This window comes from Somniosus microcephalus, chromosome 20, assembly GCF_052327205.1.
Source record: "Somniosus microcephalus isolate GS21.2 chromosome 20, FLI_Smic_1.0, whole genome shotgun sequence".
Classification (NCBI taxonomy): domain Eukaryota; kingdom Metazoa; phylum Chordata; class Chondrichthyes; order Squaliformes; family Somniosidae; genus Somniosus; species Somniosus microcephalus.
Genome location: NC_141006.1, coordinates 65,102,577 through 65,118,950, shown reverse-complemented (window position 1 = coordinate 65,118,950; position 16,374 = coordinate 65,102,577). Strand labels below are relative to the sequence as shown.

Sequence of the window (16,374 nt, the reverse complement as noted above, 5' to 3'; positions counted from 1 at the left end):
CTGGAATTCCCTACCTCACACTATCATGGGGCATCATCATCACAACGACTGCAGTAATTTAAGAAGAAAATTCACCCTAACCTTCTCAGGGCACCTCGAGATGGGCAACAGATGTAGCCTTGCCAGTATCACCCATGAAGAAATAATTTTAAAAAGCCTTGGTGCTAAATATAAGAGCCGCACAGACAGTAAATTCTTCTAGGTACCGGGCAGTCAGATAACAACTACTTCGACTGATCGAGAATTCAGTGTGTGAAAAATCAATTAAAAACACTCCTATAAAAGTTCTTGTAGATAACTGAGAGTGCAGACAATAGGAGTGCAGACAATTGAGGATCCATTGTAGTTGGGTGTATGGATCGATCACAAACAGCAATATCTGAATTACAGTAAAAGTTCAGAACTGAAACTTATATACAGTCTACACATTTTTTTCTCCCTTAAGATGTTAAAACTAAATTGTGGATAATTCTGTATTAGTACATTTTTATGGTGAACTGCACATGGGATTAAAAGGATATGTTTTGATGTCAGTATTTTAACTATTTTCTCGACCTTTGTTTGGAACTCCACAAGCGACTCACAGGCACAGGGGTCTTTGGGTGCAGCTGAAAGCAAAAACAAAGCATGTGAGGGAAAAATACCAACATATTCCAGCCTTCCCATAAATCACTACCTGCCGCTGCAGGTCACGGTAAGGACATTTATTGGGATGTTCTGCGTGCATTATGTGCAGTGAAATTGTAAATGTGTTGGTTAGTGAATGTTACTTCGATCTAGATCTACATAATGCAGCTCCCATTCCTTCCACTGTGATGCTCTTCACTATAGATATGTTGGTTGTAACAACATTTGCGGTCAGAGGCTTCCCGCGGGCGGATGCCTCCGACCTGTAAAAAATCTACGAACTTACCTGGTGGCCCGGGAGGTACGGAGACTTGCGATCCTGGGTCTCTCCGGGCACGTGCGGGTAGAGGCGCATGCGGTTCGCAAGCGCCCCTGGGATCATGCGGGCCGGCCCAACCAGTAAAAGGGGATCCCCATTCATACTTATGGGAGTTCCGTACGTACGGAAACCCCATAAGTATGAATGGGGATGACTTAAAAAATACACGAACACATGAAATAATTTTTTTTAATTACATATTTAAAATGTCATTTAATTAAATATTTTAAACAAAAATGTAATTTTTTGGGAAAAAAATTGTTTTGACAGGGCTAAAAATAAACATACCTTATTGGACAGGATTTTTAATGTATAAATGAGTGATCAAATTTTATTTTTCTATTGTTTAAAACTCTTATGCTGGTAAAAGCAGGCCTTATGCCTGCTTTTACCAGGCGTAACAATTTCACTGGCATGCAACGGGCGGAATTTGGGCAAATAGCGCAACTCTCCACCCACAGAGGCCCTACTCCCGGGGATGCGGAGGAGATTCTTCACAGATCACAAGTTCCGGGTTTTAGCGCATGTGATTCGCATGCCTAACCCCAGAACTTGTGCGGCCCCTACTGGTGCGTACACACCTCCTTAGCACCCTTAGGGGTCGCAAAATACGGCCTATCCAAGTGTAGTACTGTAATCCAGATCGTGCTGAACAGACACAGCATAAGGAATAATGCTGGAGGTTAACTCTGTTTTCTCTTCTCCTGGTCTCTGATCTAGGTCTGATTCTCCCTTTCTTGTCTCTTCTCTCAGCTAAAGTTCTGTTCTGTTCCTAAAGGAGTTTGCTCTGTTCTCTGAAGCAACTTCACCGCTTTGTGGAGAGAATTAATAGCAATTTAACAAATTGTGGCCTTTATCCCCGATATATACTACTAGTTATATTATGCACCTGGGGTGTACGAATGGGAAAAAAACCACATGGTTGATAGTCAATAAACCTAAATCCCCTGTAACGGTGTATGTGTATTCTTTTAGAATGTGAATATTTACTATTTATTCTTATTGTTCAAGTAATTACTGTAATGTATGATCACATGGTTTGTCACATGGTTTAGTATGAGCATGCTGAGTTCGCTCTGGCCTAGTAAACAAGCACCTTGACTAGCAACTCATTCTTCTAAACTCTAGTGAATACAGGCCTGTCGACCCAATCTCTCCTCATACGACAGTCCTGCCATCCCAGGAATCAGTCTGGTGAACCTTCGCTGCACTCCCTCTATGGCAAGTATATCCATTCTTAGGTAAGGAGACCAAAACTGCACACAGTACTCCAGGTGTGGTCTCACCAAGACCCTGTATAACTCTAGTAAGACATCCTTGCTCCTGTACTCAAATCCTCTTGCAATGAAGGCCAACATACCATTTGCCTTCCTAACTGCTTGCTGCGCCTGCATGTTTGCTTTCAGTGACTGGTGTACAAGGACACCCAGGTCCCTTTGTACATCAACATTTCCCAATCTATCACCATTTAAATAATACTCTGCCTTTCTGTTTTTTCTAACGAAGTGGATAACTTCACATTTAACCACATTATACTGCATCTGCCATGTACTTGCCCACTCACTCGACTTGTCTAAATTGCCTTGAAGCCTCTTTGTATCCTCCTCACAACTCACAATCCCACCTAGTTTCGTGTCGTCAGAAAACTTGGAAATATTACATTTGGTTCCCTCATCCAAATCATTGATATATATTGTGAATAGCTGGGGCCCAGGCACTGATCCCTGCAGTACCCCACTAGTCACCGCCTGCCACCCTGAAAAAGACCCGTTTATTCCTACTCTTTGATGGAGCGATCAGTGTCTGGACACCGGGTTGGAATGATTCCATAACCGTCGTACTGAATTGTCCTGTGAGCAAGGTTGTATCAAGTGGGGAAACAGAGTGGTGTTACCTATTTCTTTGAGTTTGGAACCAAAACAAAACAGCCCAAAAATTGGTTCAACACCAAAACCTTTTGTAAGATCAGGAAGGCTCCACAAACCTGTTATTAAACTGGATTTGTAGTTCATTTGTAGCTGATTTAAAAGAAAAAAAGCCAGGAGCTTATGTTATGTGGTACATGTAATGCTGGGAAAGGTGGGACCAGAGTTTTGTTGTATTTGAGAGGAGAATATGTACATTTTTTTTAAAGGGGAAAGCAGTGTAATGCATGATCACATGGTTTGTCACATGGTTTAGTATGAGCATGCTCAGTTCGCTCTGGCCTAGTAAAGCAAGCACCTTGACTAGCAACTCAACGTGTCTCTGTTCTTCATTTGTTCTACCCACATATATTACAATTACATATGCTGGACAATATGTAAATCACTCTTTTGGAATGTAAAGTTAATTTCTAGTGGAGAAACAAACACAGCTCACCAATAGGTTTACCTCCTCTCTAGTTCTGAATGGAACAATCTGGTTTTTGAGTGGGTTGTCTAGTAATTTTTAAAATGTTATCTGGATACCAAAGACCTATTTTTTTAAATAGAGGTCATTTGCTGCTATGTTTTATGATGTGGAAGCACTAATTGTTAAGGTTTGCAACACATTTTCATCCACATCAAAGCAAGTATCTAAAGTCAAGCCACAATTGTTTAGGGCTGATTCTGAGATTGGCCAGAGTGGCATTCACACTGGTTGGGGATATCATGGACCTGCAGTGCCTGGTTTTCCATCAGTTTAAATTAATGGATGGAGAATCAGACACTATGGGCCTGTGATCACCTGATTAGCACTCTCTGTGGGCACTGCTCCATAATGCTCAGTCACAGTGTCAGCCTTTTTGTGTCTCTGTCCTGCTCTGTGCTCAGTTAAAGACTTGGGAAAAGCTGACAACCTTACTCGTCAACAGTAAGTCAGCAGAATGAAATGTGTGTAATGAATTATGACATTGGAATGCTACAGGTCAGAAAGGTCATACAGATCGCAGCAGTAACAGAGGTTAAATCACCAGGTGCTGCATTTTGGCAAGATCTTCCACAGGATGTTTACAGATGCACGTTCTCGCTGCCATAGACACCGGGGATCATTTGCACATTTGTCATGCGTATCAAGAAATGATGTGTATGCTGCTCACAATTTTCCTCCCATTAAAATGAATGGACCAAAAACCTTGGAGAAACCTGTAGAGAGTTATGAACAATAACGCCAAGATCCCTTTCTCCCTCAACTGATTTTAATTCGGTGCAATGTAGTGTGTAAGTACACTTGGTATTGATCCACTGCATCTATCTAAGTTAAAGGACATCTTCCAGAATTTGGCCCAATCCCTCAGCACATTTATATCCAACTGCAGAAGTTCCTTCTCTTGCATAGTCTGACACTCGTGCAAATTTTAGTGTCATCTGCAAACCTGCAGACCATTCCCCCAACACCTACTTCTAGGTCATTTAAGAAAATAGTGAAAAGCAACGGCCCCAGGACCAATCCCTGTGGGATATCACTAGTAACGGGACACCACTAGTAACTGACCTCCAAGCAAATCCAGAGTCATTAATCTCAACTTTCTGCCTATGAGAGTGTAGGCAATTCCTAGTCCATTGTAACAGCTCCCCACCGATACCACAAGATTTTGTTTTGTAGAGTAACCTATTGTGGGATATCTTATCAAAGGCTTTTTGGAAGTCCAAGTAGACAATGTCTAGTAGATGCCCTCACCCACCAACCTCGTAACTTCCTCAAAGAATTCTAGTCAATTAGTAAAACACAACGTCCTTTTCCAGAAGCCATGTTGAGTGTCTTTGATGATACCCTCCCTATCTAGGTGATCAGAGAGAGCATCTCTTAGGAACCCTTCAAGCATCTTACTTAAGATTGACATCAGGCTTAAGGGCCTGTAGTTCCCTGGATCTGACTTGTCATCCTTTTTGAAAAGTGGCACCATACGAGCATCTATCCAATTCCAAGGGAAAAATTACAGGCCCCAGTGAGCTGTTAAAGATAAGGGCAAGGGGGTTGCAGATCACATGCTTTAGCTCATTAATCACCATTGGGTTAATGTCATCTGGACTCGCAGCCCAATCTACTTTAAGGTTCTTTATTCCATCTAAGATATCCCTCTTTTATTGTAATATACCCAAATTTCATGTTTACACGCAACCCATATCTGGTAGTTGGGCATCGTCCATAGGAGTGTAGGCTGATGCAAAGTAATCATTGAACACCTCTGCATGACTTGAGATTCCACCTGAATCTGTCCTAAGGTGTCTCTCAGTGATCCTAAGCAGTCTTTAATGGTCCTCTGACTCTTAATGTAACTAAAAAAGCCTTTGCCATTACTCCCACAATTATCAACAATCTTTTTTCCTTTAAGCTTTTAGCTGCTTGAGTAATTGCTTTTGTTGCCCTTAATTGTGTGTGATAGTTATCTCTATTTTCTTGGGAGTTGTTTTCCTTTAATCTGTAAAAATATTTTTGTTTCAGCCTAATTTGTGCTTTCACATTTCTGGTTAACCATTTTGGTTTAGTATTGCCATGTGTCCTTTTAGTAACCCTTGGGACATAGATGACCTCTTTTTGCTTGAGAATGGTCTTAAAAATGATGCATTTATTCCCAGCATCTATTTCCCTACACACCGGGGTTGTCAAATCAACTTCTTTCAAATCTTTAGCCAGTTTATTGAAATTAGTCCTCCTGAAGTCAGGAACCAGCATTAAATTGTTAATTACCCTTGTTTGGTCAATAAAATTCAACCTAATTATGGTATGATCACTTTTTTCCAGTTTTGTCCAGTTCTGACAAAAGGTCATCAACCTGAAATGTTAACTCTGTTTCTCTCTCCACAGATTCTGCCTGACCTGCTGAGTATTTCCAGCATTTTCTGTTTTTATTTTATGATCACTATTGCCCAGGTGTTCCCCACATGGAGTTGCGATACAGCTGTAGGGTCAGTATTGAAAATTAGGTGAAGGATTTGAGAACCCCATGTCACATCACTAACATGTTGAGTTAAAAAAAAATCATTAATTGTATTCACAAATGTTTCAGCTAATTTACTACTAATACACTTGATAGTTCACCATCGGTCCATTTTATATAAGGAAAGTTGAAGTCCCCCATAATACAGACATGGCCTAATCTAGACATGCTAGCATTGTATTTCTAAGCTAATCAAAAACATTTTCTGCAATGTATTCCTTTGAGGAGCTGACACTGTCTTTTTGAAGTTAGGATATAGGATCATGGATATAAGTCAATATTTGCTTATGGCAATATGGTCTTTACAGTGTGTCAATACTGCCAGGGTTCCCCAGATTGAAAAGTTTGAAAATCTCTGGATTAAGACAACTATAACAAAAGACTGAATTGTATTGAAGGATGAAAGAATATTCCTTACCGCATATTTTAACCTGTAATTTGTCTGCAATTTGGTTCATTGTTTTGAAATCTGCAGTATAATGATAATGATCCTTAACTGGATCTGAGGCAATTATCCTTAATTCTTCCTCAAGTGCATTTCCCACTCCAACCGCAAACATCCTAATTCCTGAAAACAGGTAAAAATGAATTTCTAATTACATTTTGAAAAGCTTTCAAGTGTTTTGTACATAAAAATGTATTAGGGTGAACATCAGCATTGTTGAACTGCACTAAGAGCTTGATATGATGTTGCCACTATAGCCAATCACAAATAGACAAGGCTCTTTAGGATCATGTAACATAGAGAATAACAAATGCTGTACTGTCATCCAATGACTCGATGGATAATTGTTGTATTGAGTCAGACAGGGCTGCAAGATCCCAGGTTCAATTCCTAATCTGTGCTGAATTAACCAACTTTATCTGGAGCAGGAGTAGAGTGTTACAATTGGCCTTGGTGTCCCTGGAATATGAAGGGGGAAAATCTGCTTCTGATCACCATTCATTGACTTCTGCTGGAAATGTGGGCAATGTATGACTGCTGTTAGAGGAGGGCTTCATTGTGAGGACCTCTGGTTGATTAGCCAGCCATCACTTTCTATGTAGGCTTGCCAATGGGCCTCCAGTGCTTGAGGACTGTGTTAGATACAGATGTTGAGGACTGCGATATATTCACATTTAAGAATATGATAGATACACAGGAAGAGATGTTAAGGACTCTGATAGATATACAGAGACAGATACTGCAGAATGTTAGGGGGTGTGTGTTTCATATAAAGAATAGATATAGAGAATGTGTTACTTGAAGAATAACAGATATTTAGAAGTGCATTATGTAGAGAATAACTGTTAATTCAAGGTGCGTTATACAGGGTAGCCTCATTTTATTAGCTCAGCTGTGACTCTGGGACCTTGCTTTTGAGGGAACTATCACACACAATGTGTATAACTCAGTTCTCTCATTTAAATCATATTTATTGCTTAGAATACATGGTGCTATGTTTCACTAGTCTATTGATAATAGACTTAATTATATACAGCTGAATTATTATATTCTGTTAAGCAAAACAAAGCATATTTATTTTCTTTTGATTGATCAATCTCCCTTGCAGAATTAATTTTGTTTATTTCCATGCAGGTTGTTAAATACATTTAAATATTGTAAATGTACAGGAATAATAATGCAATAAAATGTTTCCTTATTAATAGTATTCTTCTAAACATGTCTTTTAAAACTGTGAATCCTTATCAAATTTTGAAGAAAGCAGAAGCTAAGTAAAACTTTTTACTTCTCAGTTGGAATAATTCAGTAAATGAGTTTGCATTCCTGGCTCCTTATTTAACGAAAGCAACGATTCCATTTGCGGATTTGTCTGTGAATGAAGAACACGGGAATAGGACCACTATAATGATCCCAGCGGGAGTCAGCCAATTTAGAAGTAGAGTAGAAGTAGAGGGAAAAATAAGAACATATATAGTTTAAAAGAGAATAACTAATGTTTAGGAGTGTAATATGCACAGTAACAAATGTTTAAGACTGCAATTGTAAAACTCATGAAATGCTACATAAAAGAGAAAGTCAAATTGTTTCTTACAACCCAAATTCAATTAAAGTAAAAGACCAGCTCAAGTCCGAGACCGTCTAAATCCAGTTCGCAGTGGGTATGAGCCCACACAATAAACCTGGTCCCTAATTTGGCGCTCACACTAAAGAGAGGCCACAGTATGGCTAATGTGGGAATAATGCCACACTGCTACTCAGGTTCGGGCTGAGGAACGTTGTTGGGACAGAGTAGAGGAAGCTCGACTCGGCATCTACATGTGCTACACCTGACCTGGGAGTGCTTCATCACTGACAGTGGGTGTCCAAAATAAAAATTAGTTTATGCGACAGCTCAGCTTGAGGAGTTCAAAAAATTAAAAATATAGGATTAAGAGCAACAATGGAGTGGCTAAAGAAATGGATGCCTGCTCATTTGCATTTTCATTAGTTTGAATTAACATTCTACAGCCTATTACTGTTCACAAGCAAGGTCAGGTCTCTAGGTGCATTGGCACAAATGAGCCTCAATCCTGCAAGCGACTCCCTCAGCCTATTGGCATTAGCTTTATTTGAAGTAGCCTGTGCATCCAAAATGTTGTGCTATGGAGCAGCAAGTTCAGCTTGTCACATGGCAAATTTGGCACAGTGGGAATTGGGTTATGTTAAGGAACTGTTTCCAGATGCCAATTAACCTTGCCCTGACTGGTGAAGGGAGAAGCAGAGTATGGTGGGGAGAGGGGAATTTTGCCATGCTGCTCTCATACATCTAACTCAAGAGTAGCATTTACTGCGGCCTGGGAGCAGGTTCAACATCTTGATTGTAAAATAACCACTAGCATAAGGGGGACGTGTATACAGAGGGGAAAATGTGGGAAATATCATCACAATTTTTCTTATAGAATCTTACAGCAAAGAAGGAGGCTATTTGGTCCATCGTACTCATGCCGGCTCTTTGAAAGAGCGATCCAATTAGTCCCACTCCCCTGCTCTTTCCCCATAGCCCTGCAATTTTCTCCCCTACGTATAAAGATTGAAAGTAATGACTACATTTTAAAAAAGTCAATTTTTCTGCACGTATTACCTTGATCTTTGGTCTTCTGGGCGGAATCATTAATGTAATCCTGTGAGCGGCCATCGGTAAAGACGATTCCGACTTTCGGGATGTTCTCTCTTGCTCCTTGGGCAGGGATGAAAATGTTTTCAGACAAATGTTGCAGCGCCAGGCCCGTCATTGTTCCCCTCTCCATGTACTCCATTTTCTTGACTGCTGTCTTGATATTTTGTCTTGTTTTGAACTTGTTGAGGGGGAATTCTGTCCTGACTGAGCTCGAGTACTGCACGAGGGCAACGCGCGCGTTCTGGTCACCAACATCTAGGGAATCGACAACCTGATTGATGAATTTTTTTACCAGTTCAAAGTTTTCAGGTCTCACACTCTTCGAGCCATCAATGATGAAAGCCAAATCAACACCTCCTGAACTGCAAGCTGGGAGGAAAATTAAAAGCATTAAGAGTTAACAAAAGAGTTAAAGAAGGAAGACAGAACTTGCATTTATATAGCGCCTTTCTCAATCTCAGGACCTAGGACAGCTGACTCAGGAGTGATTGAGCTTCCAGGTAGGTACAAGTTAGAAGAATATTCCATTCCTCAAACTGTCAGCTCTTACTTTGAAAAGCATGAATTAATAATAGATTATGCTAAAATTGAAGGGTTCTGTGCTCAACACTGATAGTCCAATCTATATTGCCCAGTTTACAAGAAAAAGAGAAAAGGCTGTTAATCATTTCCTACTCTGTGACTGCTATATTTATATTTTGAATAGCACTGCTATTTATCATTGTAGCTTGTACTTTATAAGGTGGTTTGTGATTTCACTCTACGCAGCGCATAGAGGAAATCTTCTTCTGTTATCTCTTTGGTTCATGATATCATTTAGTGTAATTGTTCATAAAAAAAAGAGGGGAAAACCACAACTTTGGGCACATTATTGAAGCTGAGCACTTGGTTTTAATGAGGGAGCCATTCATTGTTAGTAGTGCAGATGTATGGTGGTATCTTGGGGTTTCTTAAGACCTGATATTTAAGAGATTTCCACACTCTTGTGGAAACTACTTGATTCTGACTCAACTATATATATTTTTTTCTCACATTATCATCAATATAATTCAATATTGGCATGATTGTAATTGGGTGTGACGATACTGGAAAAAGCTGAAGAAGTCTAGGAAATAATGGGATGAGGCCCAATAGAATATATACTCAGGATCAAGGTCTTTGGGAGAGGATCTAAAAATGCAAATAGGTTCTCCTAATCTTAGACGAGGTAGGATCTATAGTGATAAAAGTTGGTCATTGTGTTGCATTTGGGTAAGCGGATAGGAATGTACAATCTAGGCTCTTTTAGAAGGTTACTGCTAATAAATGCATAAGTGGGATCACAGGAATAATGTTAACATCTGAGCCAAACAATATTTCCAAACATTTGATGGACAGTCCAGTATCCATTGAATCCCGACACCATATACGTCAACGCAAGTGTGTTAACTTATACAAAGCACTGCCCCCCCACCACCAACTTGATATTGTGTACAGTTTTGGGAACCATATAACAGGGGACAGTACAAAGAGCGATTAAGTTGATAAATAGGATTGGGCACCTCATCTATGAAGAAAGACTAATGGTAGGATGGATGTTTACATTGGAAAAAAGGCTGCTTAGAAATGACTTTATTGAGATATTAAAGATCTTCAAGGGAATAGATAAACTGGATCCTAGAATGATGTTCACTATCAACAAACACGCCAGGGTAATGGAGCATGGATTCAAACTTATATGAGAAAAGGTGAATACACGGTTAAGATATAACTTTTTCCACACAGGGTGGTAAACATATGGAAAGCCTACTGAAGTTAGCACAACACAGAGGGTGACCCTTACCGCAAGCACCACATGCAGAATCACCTCTACTTCAGTAGCCATCAAACACAAGTTTGGCTACTGGGCTATTGCATCACTTACCTGCAGACTCGTGCCCACATTTTGGGTTTCACATTCACTTACAGGTAATTACCCACCTGCACCACCAGTGTGCACCCTACACTTTGCCATATTTACAGCTGCAGATTTGGACATGAGCTGATTTGGGAAAATTGAGCACAAGCAACTCAGCTCTATTTCAGTCTATCTTAAACCTGCCAGTAGCATTCTGGCAAAAGCTAGGAAAAATCTAGACTAGTACAACAACAGCAGTATTAAAATACAAAAATTTTGACACCAAGCCACATAAGGAGAAATTAGGGCAGATGACCAAAAGCTTGGTCAAAGAGGTAGGTTTAAAGGAGTGTCTTAGAGGAGGAAAGAGAGGTAGCGAGGCGGAGAGGTTTAGGCAGGAAATTCCAGAGCTTAGGACCTAGGCAACAGAAGGCACGGCCACCAATGGTTGAGCGATTATAATCAGGGATGTTCAAGAGGCCAGAATTAGAGGAGTGCAGATATCTCAGGGGGTACAGCAAGTAATTAGGAAGGCAAATGGAATGTTGTCCTTTATTGCAAGGGGGATGGAGTACAGAAGTAGGGAAGTCTTGCTACAACTGTCCAGGGCGTTGGTGAGACCACACCTGGAGTACTGCGTACAGTTTGGGTCTCCTTATTTAAGGAGGGATATACTTGCATTGGAGGCAGTTCAGAGAAGGTTCACGAGGTTGATTCCGGAGATGAAAGTGTTATCTTATGAGGAAAGATTGAGCAGGTTGGGCCAATATTCATTGGAGTTTAGAAGAATGAGAGGTGATCTTATTGAAACATATAAGATTCTGAGGGGGCTTGACAGGGTAGATGCTGAGAGGATGTTTCCCCTTGTGGGGGAATCTAGAACTAGGGGGCATAGTTTCAGATGAGGAGAAATTTCTTCACTCAGAGGGTGGTGAATCTTTGGAATTTTCTACCCCAGAGGGTTGTGGAGGCTCAGTCGTTGAGTATATTCATGACAGAGGTCGATAAATTTTTGGGAACAAAGTGAATTAAGGGATATGGGGAAAGTCAGAGATGGATAAATTTTTAAAAATTAAGGGCATCAAGGGATATGGAGATAGTGCAGGAAAGTGGAGATGAGGTAGAAGGTCAGCCATGATCTTATTGAATGGCGGAGCAGGCTCGAAGGGCCAAATGGCCGACTCCTGCTCCTATTTCTTATGTTCTTATTGTGGGGCTGAAGGAGATTACAGTGATAGGGAGGGGCGAGGCCATGGAGGGATTTGAAAACAAGGATGAGAATTTTGAAATTGTGGCGTTGCTTAACCAGGAGCCAATATAGGTCAGCGAGCACAGGGGTGATGGGTGAACGGGACTTGGTGCGAGTTAGGACATGGGCATCCGAGTTTCGGATCACCTCAAGTTTATGTAGAGTAGAATGTGGGAGGCCAGCCAGGAGTGCGTTGGAATAGTCAACAAAGACATGGATGAGGGTTTCAGCAGCGGATGAGCTGAGGCAGGGGCGGAGACGGGCGATGTTATGGAGGTGGAAATAGGCGGTCTTAGTTATGCCGTGGACATGTGGTCAGAAGCTAATTTCAGGGTCAAATATGACACCAAGTACATCTAGTAATGCATCATGGACAACCATGGTCTTCTGGAGTTTACTTGATCGTTTTAGGGAGTTGGGAAGGAATTTCCCAAACTTATCCCTGAAATTAGCCACAGGTTTTTTAACTCTGCTGTTTGGCCTGTTTCAGGAGTTAACATCACTAGCGGTTGGATGGGGTAGTGCGTAAGGTTGCACAGCCTAATGTATATGGCAAGCATTGATGCACCTGATGGTCTTACCTTGTAAGTGTAAGTGTAGGTTAGTTAACCTTCAGTTTAAAAACTTTTGGATTGCATGCAGAAACAAGACTTACTGCCACATGTTCTTCCATCTGGATTTAATGTTAATCCTTCATTGCAGGCACATTTGTAAGAGCCAGGAACACTCACGCAGATGTGCTCACAGTCGTGGTCCCCACTGGCACACAGGTCCACCACTGAAACACAAAAATCAGGCTATTTCAATCACAATAAAAGGAAATATATGGGACTCCTGTACGCCGATGCGGCTCCAACAGGAATATTTGGTAACAGAAATGTTTTTAGGCACATGCTAAAACTCCCAGAATTATGTTCCTGGCTATCTGTTTCCTCTCAAACGACTCTATCATTGCCTCAGTTGGTGACTTATCCCCTGGCTCTTTTTCTAGTAACTTGGGTATCCATCTCCTCTCCCACTCACTCCTCTCCCATGTCAATGACCTCCTCCATTCTCCACCCAACCCTATGCATTCAGCTTCCTTCAGATTACACGTCCTCACTGCACACAAGCCCCATTCCTCTTGTGAAGCAGTGGCTGAATCAATACAACTTGTTCTCCCCCAGGCCATCAATGGGCCAATAAAATCTTGGGTTTTTTTGCCTTCAAAGACATTTTTTTAATGTCTCTCACAAACCCAACCGACAACTATCAATTCTTACCTCTGATGGGACCACTTACAGTTTTTCCTCTATCTCTTTTATTGCTGGACATTTCTCAGGAAGCTTGCTTTCTTCAATCGTTTAGCCCTCCATAACACCCAAGTCTGTCTGAGATTGAGTACTGCACCCATCGCTGAGGATCTTTTTCATATTGCTCACAATGATGCAGGATTGGCTGACAGATGATCCTTCTATCATCTCGAGTATCCAATCTCTCAATCTCCAACACCATTTTTTCTTTATTTTTACAGTGTTTATTTTTATTGTTCTTCTGAACTTTCCTCAATTGTTCCTCAATAACTGAAAATATGCTATCCTACATGTTCTCCTTCCTCTCTGGATCTTAACGGTGTTGAAATCAAGCCTCGTCACATTGACCTCAAAACTGTGAGCCTGCTTACACCCTTCAGGTTTTCATTGCTCTTGCCATCTTCAGATCTTTGAAACCCAACCTTGGATCCTGATCATTTCTTCCTGATTAATCTCATCTACTGTTCTTCAGCCTTGGTAACATCCTGGACTATGTATCTTGGCCCTTCACCTTCGTGCCTGAACAATAAAAAAAATGAATCTAAGCTCTTTGGTTTCATTTGGTTTAGCTTTTCAAAGCTATTGCTGACTGAATGCTGTAAGGGAAATGAGTGTGATTTACAGCAACAGTTTCACATAGGCCGAACTGTTTCCAATGATCAATAACACAATCGTAGAGGAGCTTATCACAAATTGTGGATTTACTTGTTCCATTTTAATTAGAGTTCAGACAAGGGCCTGGAGTTTACTCCTTGGGTACAATCTGGAAATTAGATCTGAAAATGCACCCAATGTCGCTCCCATTTTGCCGATGTCAAGTTATGCCCAAGTATCCGCCCAACCTCATTGGAATATGCCCGAACTTAAAATGGGTGTAAATCTACGTAAACAATAGGGACCCAAGGAAAGCACCGAACCCACACCATATGTTTCTTCTTTAATATGAAAATTGAAGTTTCAATTCATTTAACTATCATTCATGCACATCAGGCACAGCTTGTTCTGACGAAGGGTCCTCGACCCGAAACGTTGACTCTGTTTTCTCTCTCCTCGATGCTGCCTGACCTGCTGAGTGTTTCCAGCATTTTCTGTTGTTATTACAGCTTGTTCAGGACCCTGTAATCGGGGAAGCGGTTCAATTTTTAATGTGACTCATACTCATGCCATAAAAATCCATTAAAAGAAATAGAAAATACACAGCAGGTCTCGAGGAAGATAATTTTCTTTTAAACGCTGAAAAAAATTGCAATAACACACCAGAAGAATTACTTTCTTTCCTGCTGCACCTGAAAATCCGGTCGTAAAATGAAGAGAACAAGTGCCACTGGAGAATACTCGCCTTTGAGTGCTGGGGCCATGACCAGTTTTGTGGGCGGAGATTCAATCGGGTTTAATGGATGGACCTGAAAGGCAGAGGAGACTTTGGGGTATTGTAGTTACACGCGTAACTCACTTACACCCAAACTTCTGCAATTTTTTAAGTCACGTAATTGGCTTGTGCTCAGATGATGTGAGTCTCTGAGTGCAAATGCAAAGGAGACTCCAGGCCACAAAATCAAGAGAGATTAATTTTCATAACCTGAATGTACAAAGGGCCTTTGACCCTAGATCAGAAAGTTTTGTTGTTTTAAATTACAAAGCAGCTTGTTTCACCTGTTCAATATCTCTTAATGTCTCTTTATCTCTCTGGCTTTCTATCCTATCACTGACCTTCCCTTTTGTTCTTTCATCCCCTCCCCCTTTACCCAGCCCCTAACTTGCTTTAAAATCTGTTCCCTTTCCTGCTTTTTTCTAGTTCTGACGAAGGGTCATTGACCTGAAACGTTGACTCTATTTCTCTCTCCATGGATGTTGCCTGGCCTGCTGAGTTTTTCCAGCGTTTTCTGTTGTTATTTTGGATTTCCAGCATCCGCAGTATTTTGCTATTGTTTCATGGCTTGACTGATTGTGTTTTCTTAATGGTATTGTGCATGTCTTCTTTATGGTATGAATCTTATTCAGCTCCATTCCTTAATAATATTGCAAATGACATTAGATATGAATGTAATATTGTTAAATCTGTCTAAAAATCTGGACTGCAAAAGAGGGAAGATTGAGTGCACCACCATGAATAGTGTTTTGCAATAGATAGGTTTAAACTGGGTGTAGTTTTAATATTAATTGCAGAGGAAAGATAACATGCATTTATAGTTATTGTTTTAGACTGTGCACTAATAGGTTCTAAGCTGCAATGTCAATAAAGTACGCAACTGCAAATGCAGTGAAAGTGGTGCTCAGCATTCCATCTGGTAACCCCCCCACCCCAATTAATCACATTACCAGGAAATAAAATGATTCTGTAAACAGAAGTAGACTGTACCTGCTCGAGTACCTGCTTAATATGAGTACCAGTCTAGTGAGAGCACCGGCTGGTCAGTGTTGTTAACCAGACTTATGACCTCATGGGCATGAAGGGTGAGGCAGCCTCTTAACCGCTATGCTACTGGGCTGACATCATTCTCCTTCCTTTGCTGCTTTACTCACCGCAGAATGCTTCCTGGAATTTCTTGGAAAGTTTTTCTATCGCGCTGTAGCTTTCCACGTAGTCCAAGTGGTCTTCCAGGGGTTCACTGGCGATCTCGCGCAGTGAGTTCAGCTCCGCCCTGCCCACGCCAATGGCAAAGGTCTCAATGCCGCTCTGTTTGGCACGTGTGGCTGACTCCTGCACTCGGTCCTGGGGCCGGCCATCGGTCACAATGATGGCTACCTTAGGGTAGAAGGGGCACAAAAACGGTCAGTTTCTTGCAGTAATCGTGAATGAGTGGACATCACTATGCTGGTGATTTTATTCTGTCGCCGATTTTTTGTTTTGGCATAAAGTGAAGCCAGAAAGACAGTTGCGTTTGCGCTCACTACTGCTATCAATCACAATCAATAATTGTTTCAAATGTAATCTTAATCAACACTTTTTAAAGTGTTTAACCGTAGAATGATACTAGCACCAGCAGTGGGCATAGTCCTTAGGCAG

At 41.0% G+C, this 16,374-nt stretch overlaps 1 protein-coding gene across 1 annotated transcript in view; it reads right to left on the bottom strand.

The window, feature by feature from the left end:
- Positions 1-260: 260 nt before the first annotated feature.
- The window catches only part of matn1 (matrilin 1), a 37,138-nt gene continuing 21,024 nt past the window's right edge, over positions 261-16,374 (bottom strand). Inside the window, exons 3-8 of the mRNA XM_085963118.1 lie at positions 15,891-16,113; positions 12,731-12,853; positions 8,915-9,319; positions 6,268-6,417; positions 504-608; positions 261-379 (exon numbers count right to left, since the gene is read on the bottom strand). Of these exons, the coding sequence (XP_085819244.1) occupies positions 261-379; positions 504-608; positions 6,268-6,417; positions 8,915-9,319; positions 12,731-12,853; positions 15,891-16,113 (1,125 nt within the window). The remainder of the gene's footprint in view (positions 380-503; positions 609-6,267; positions 6,418-8,914; positions 9,320-12,730; positions 12,854-15,890; positions 16,114-16,374) is intronic.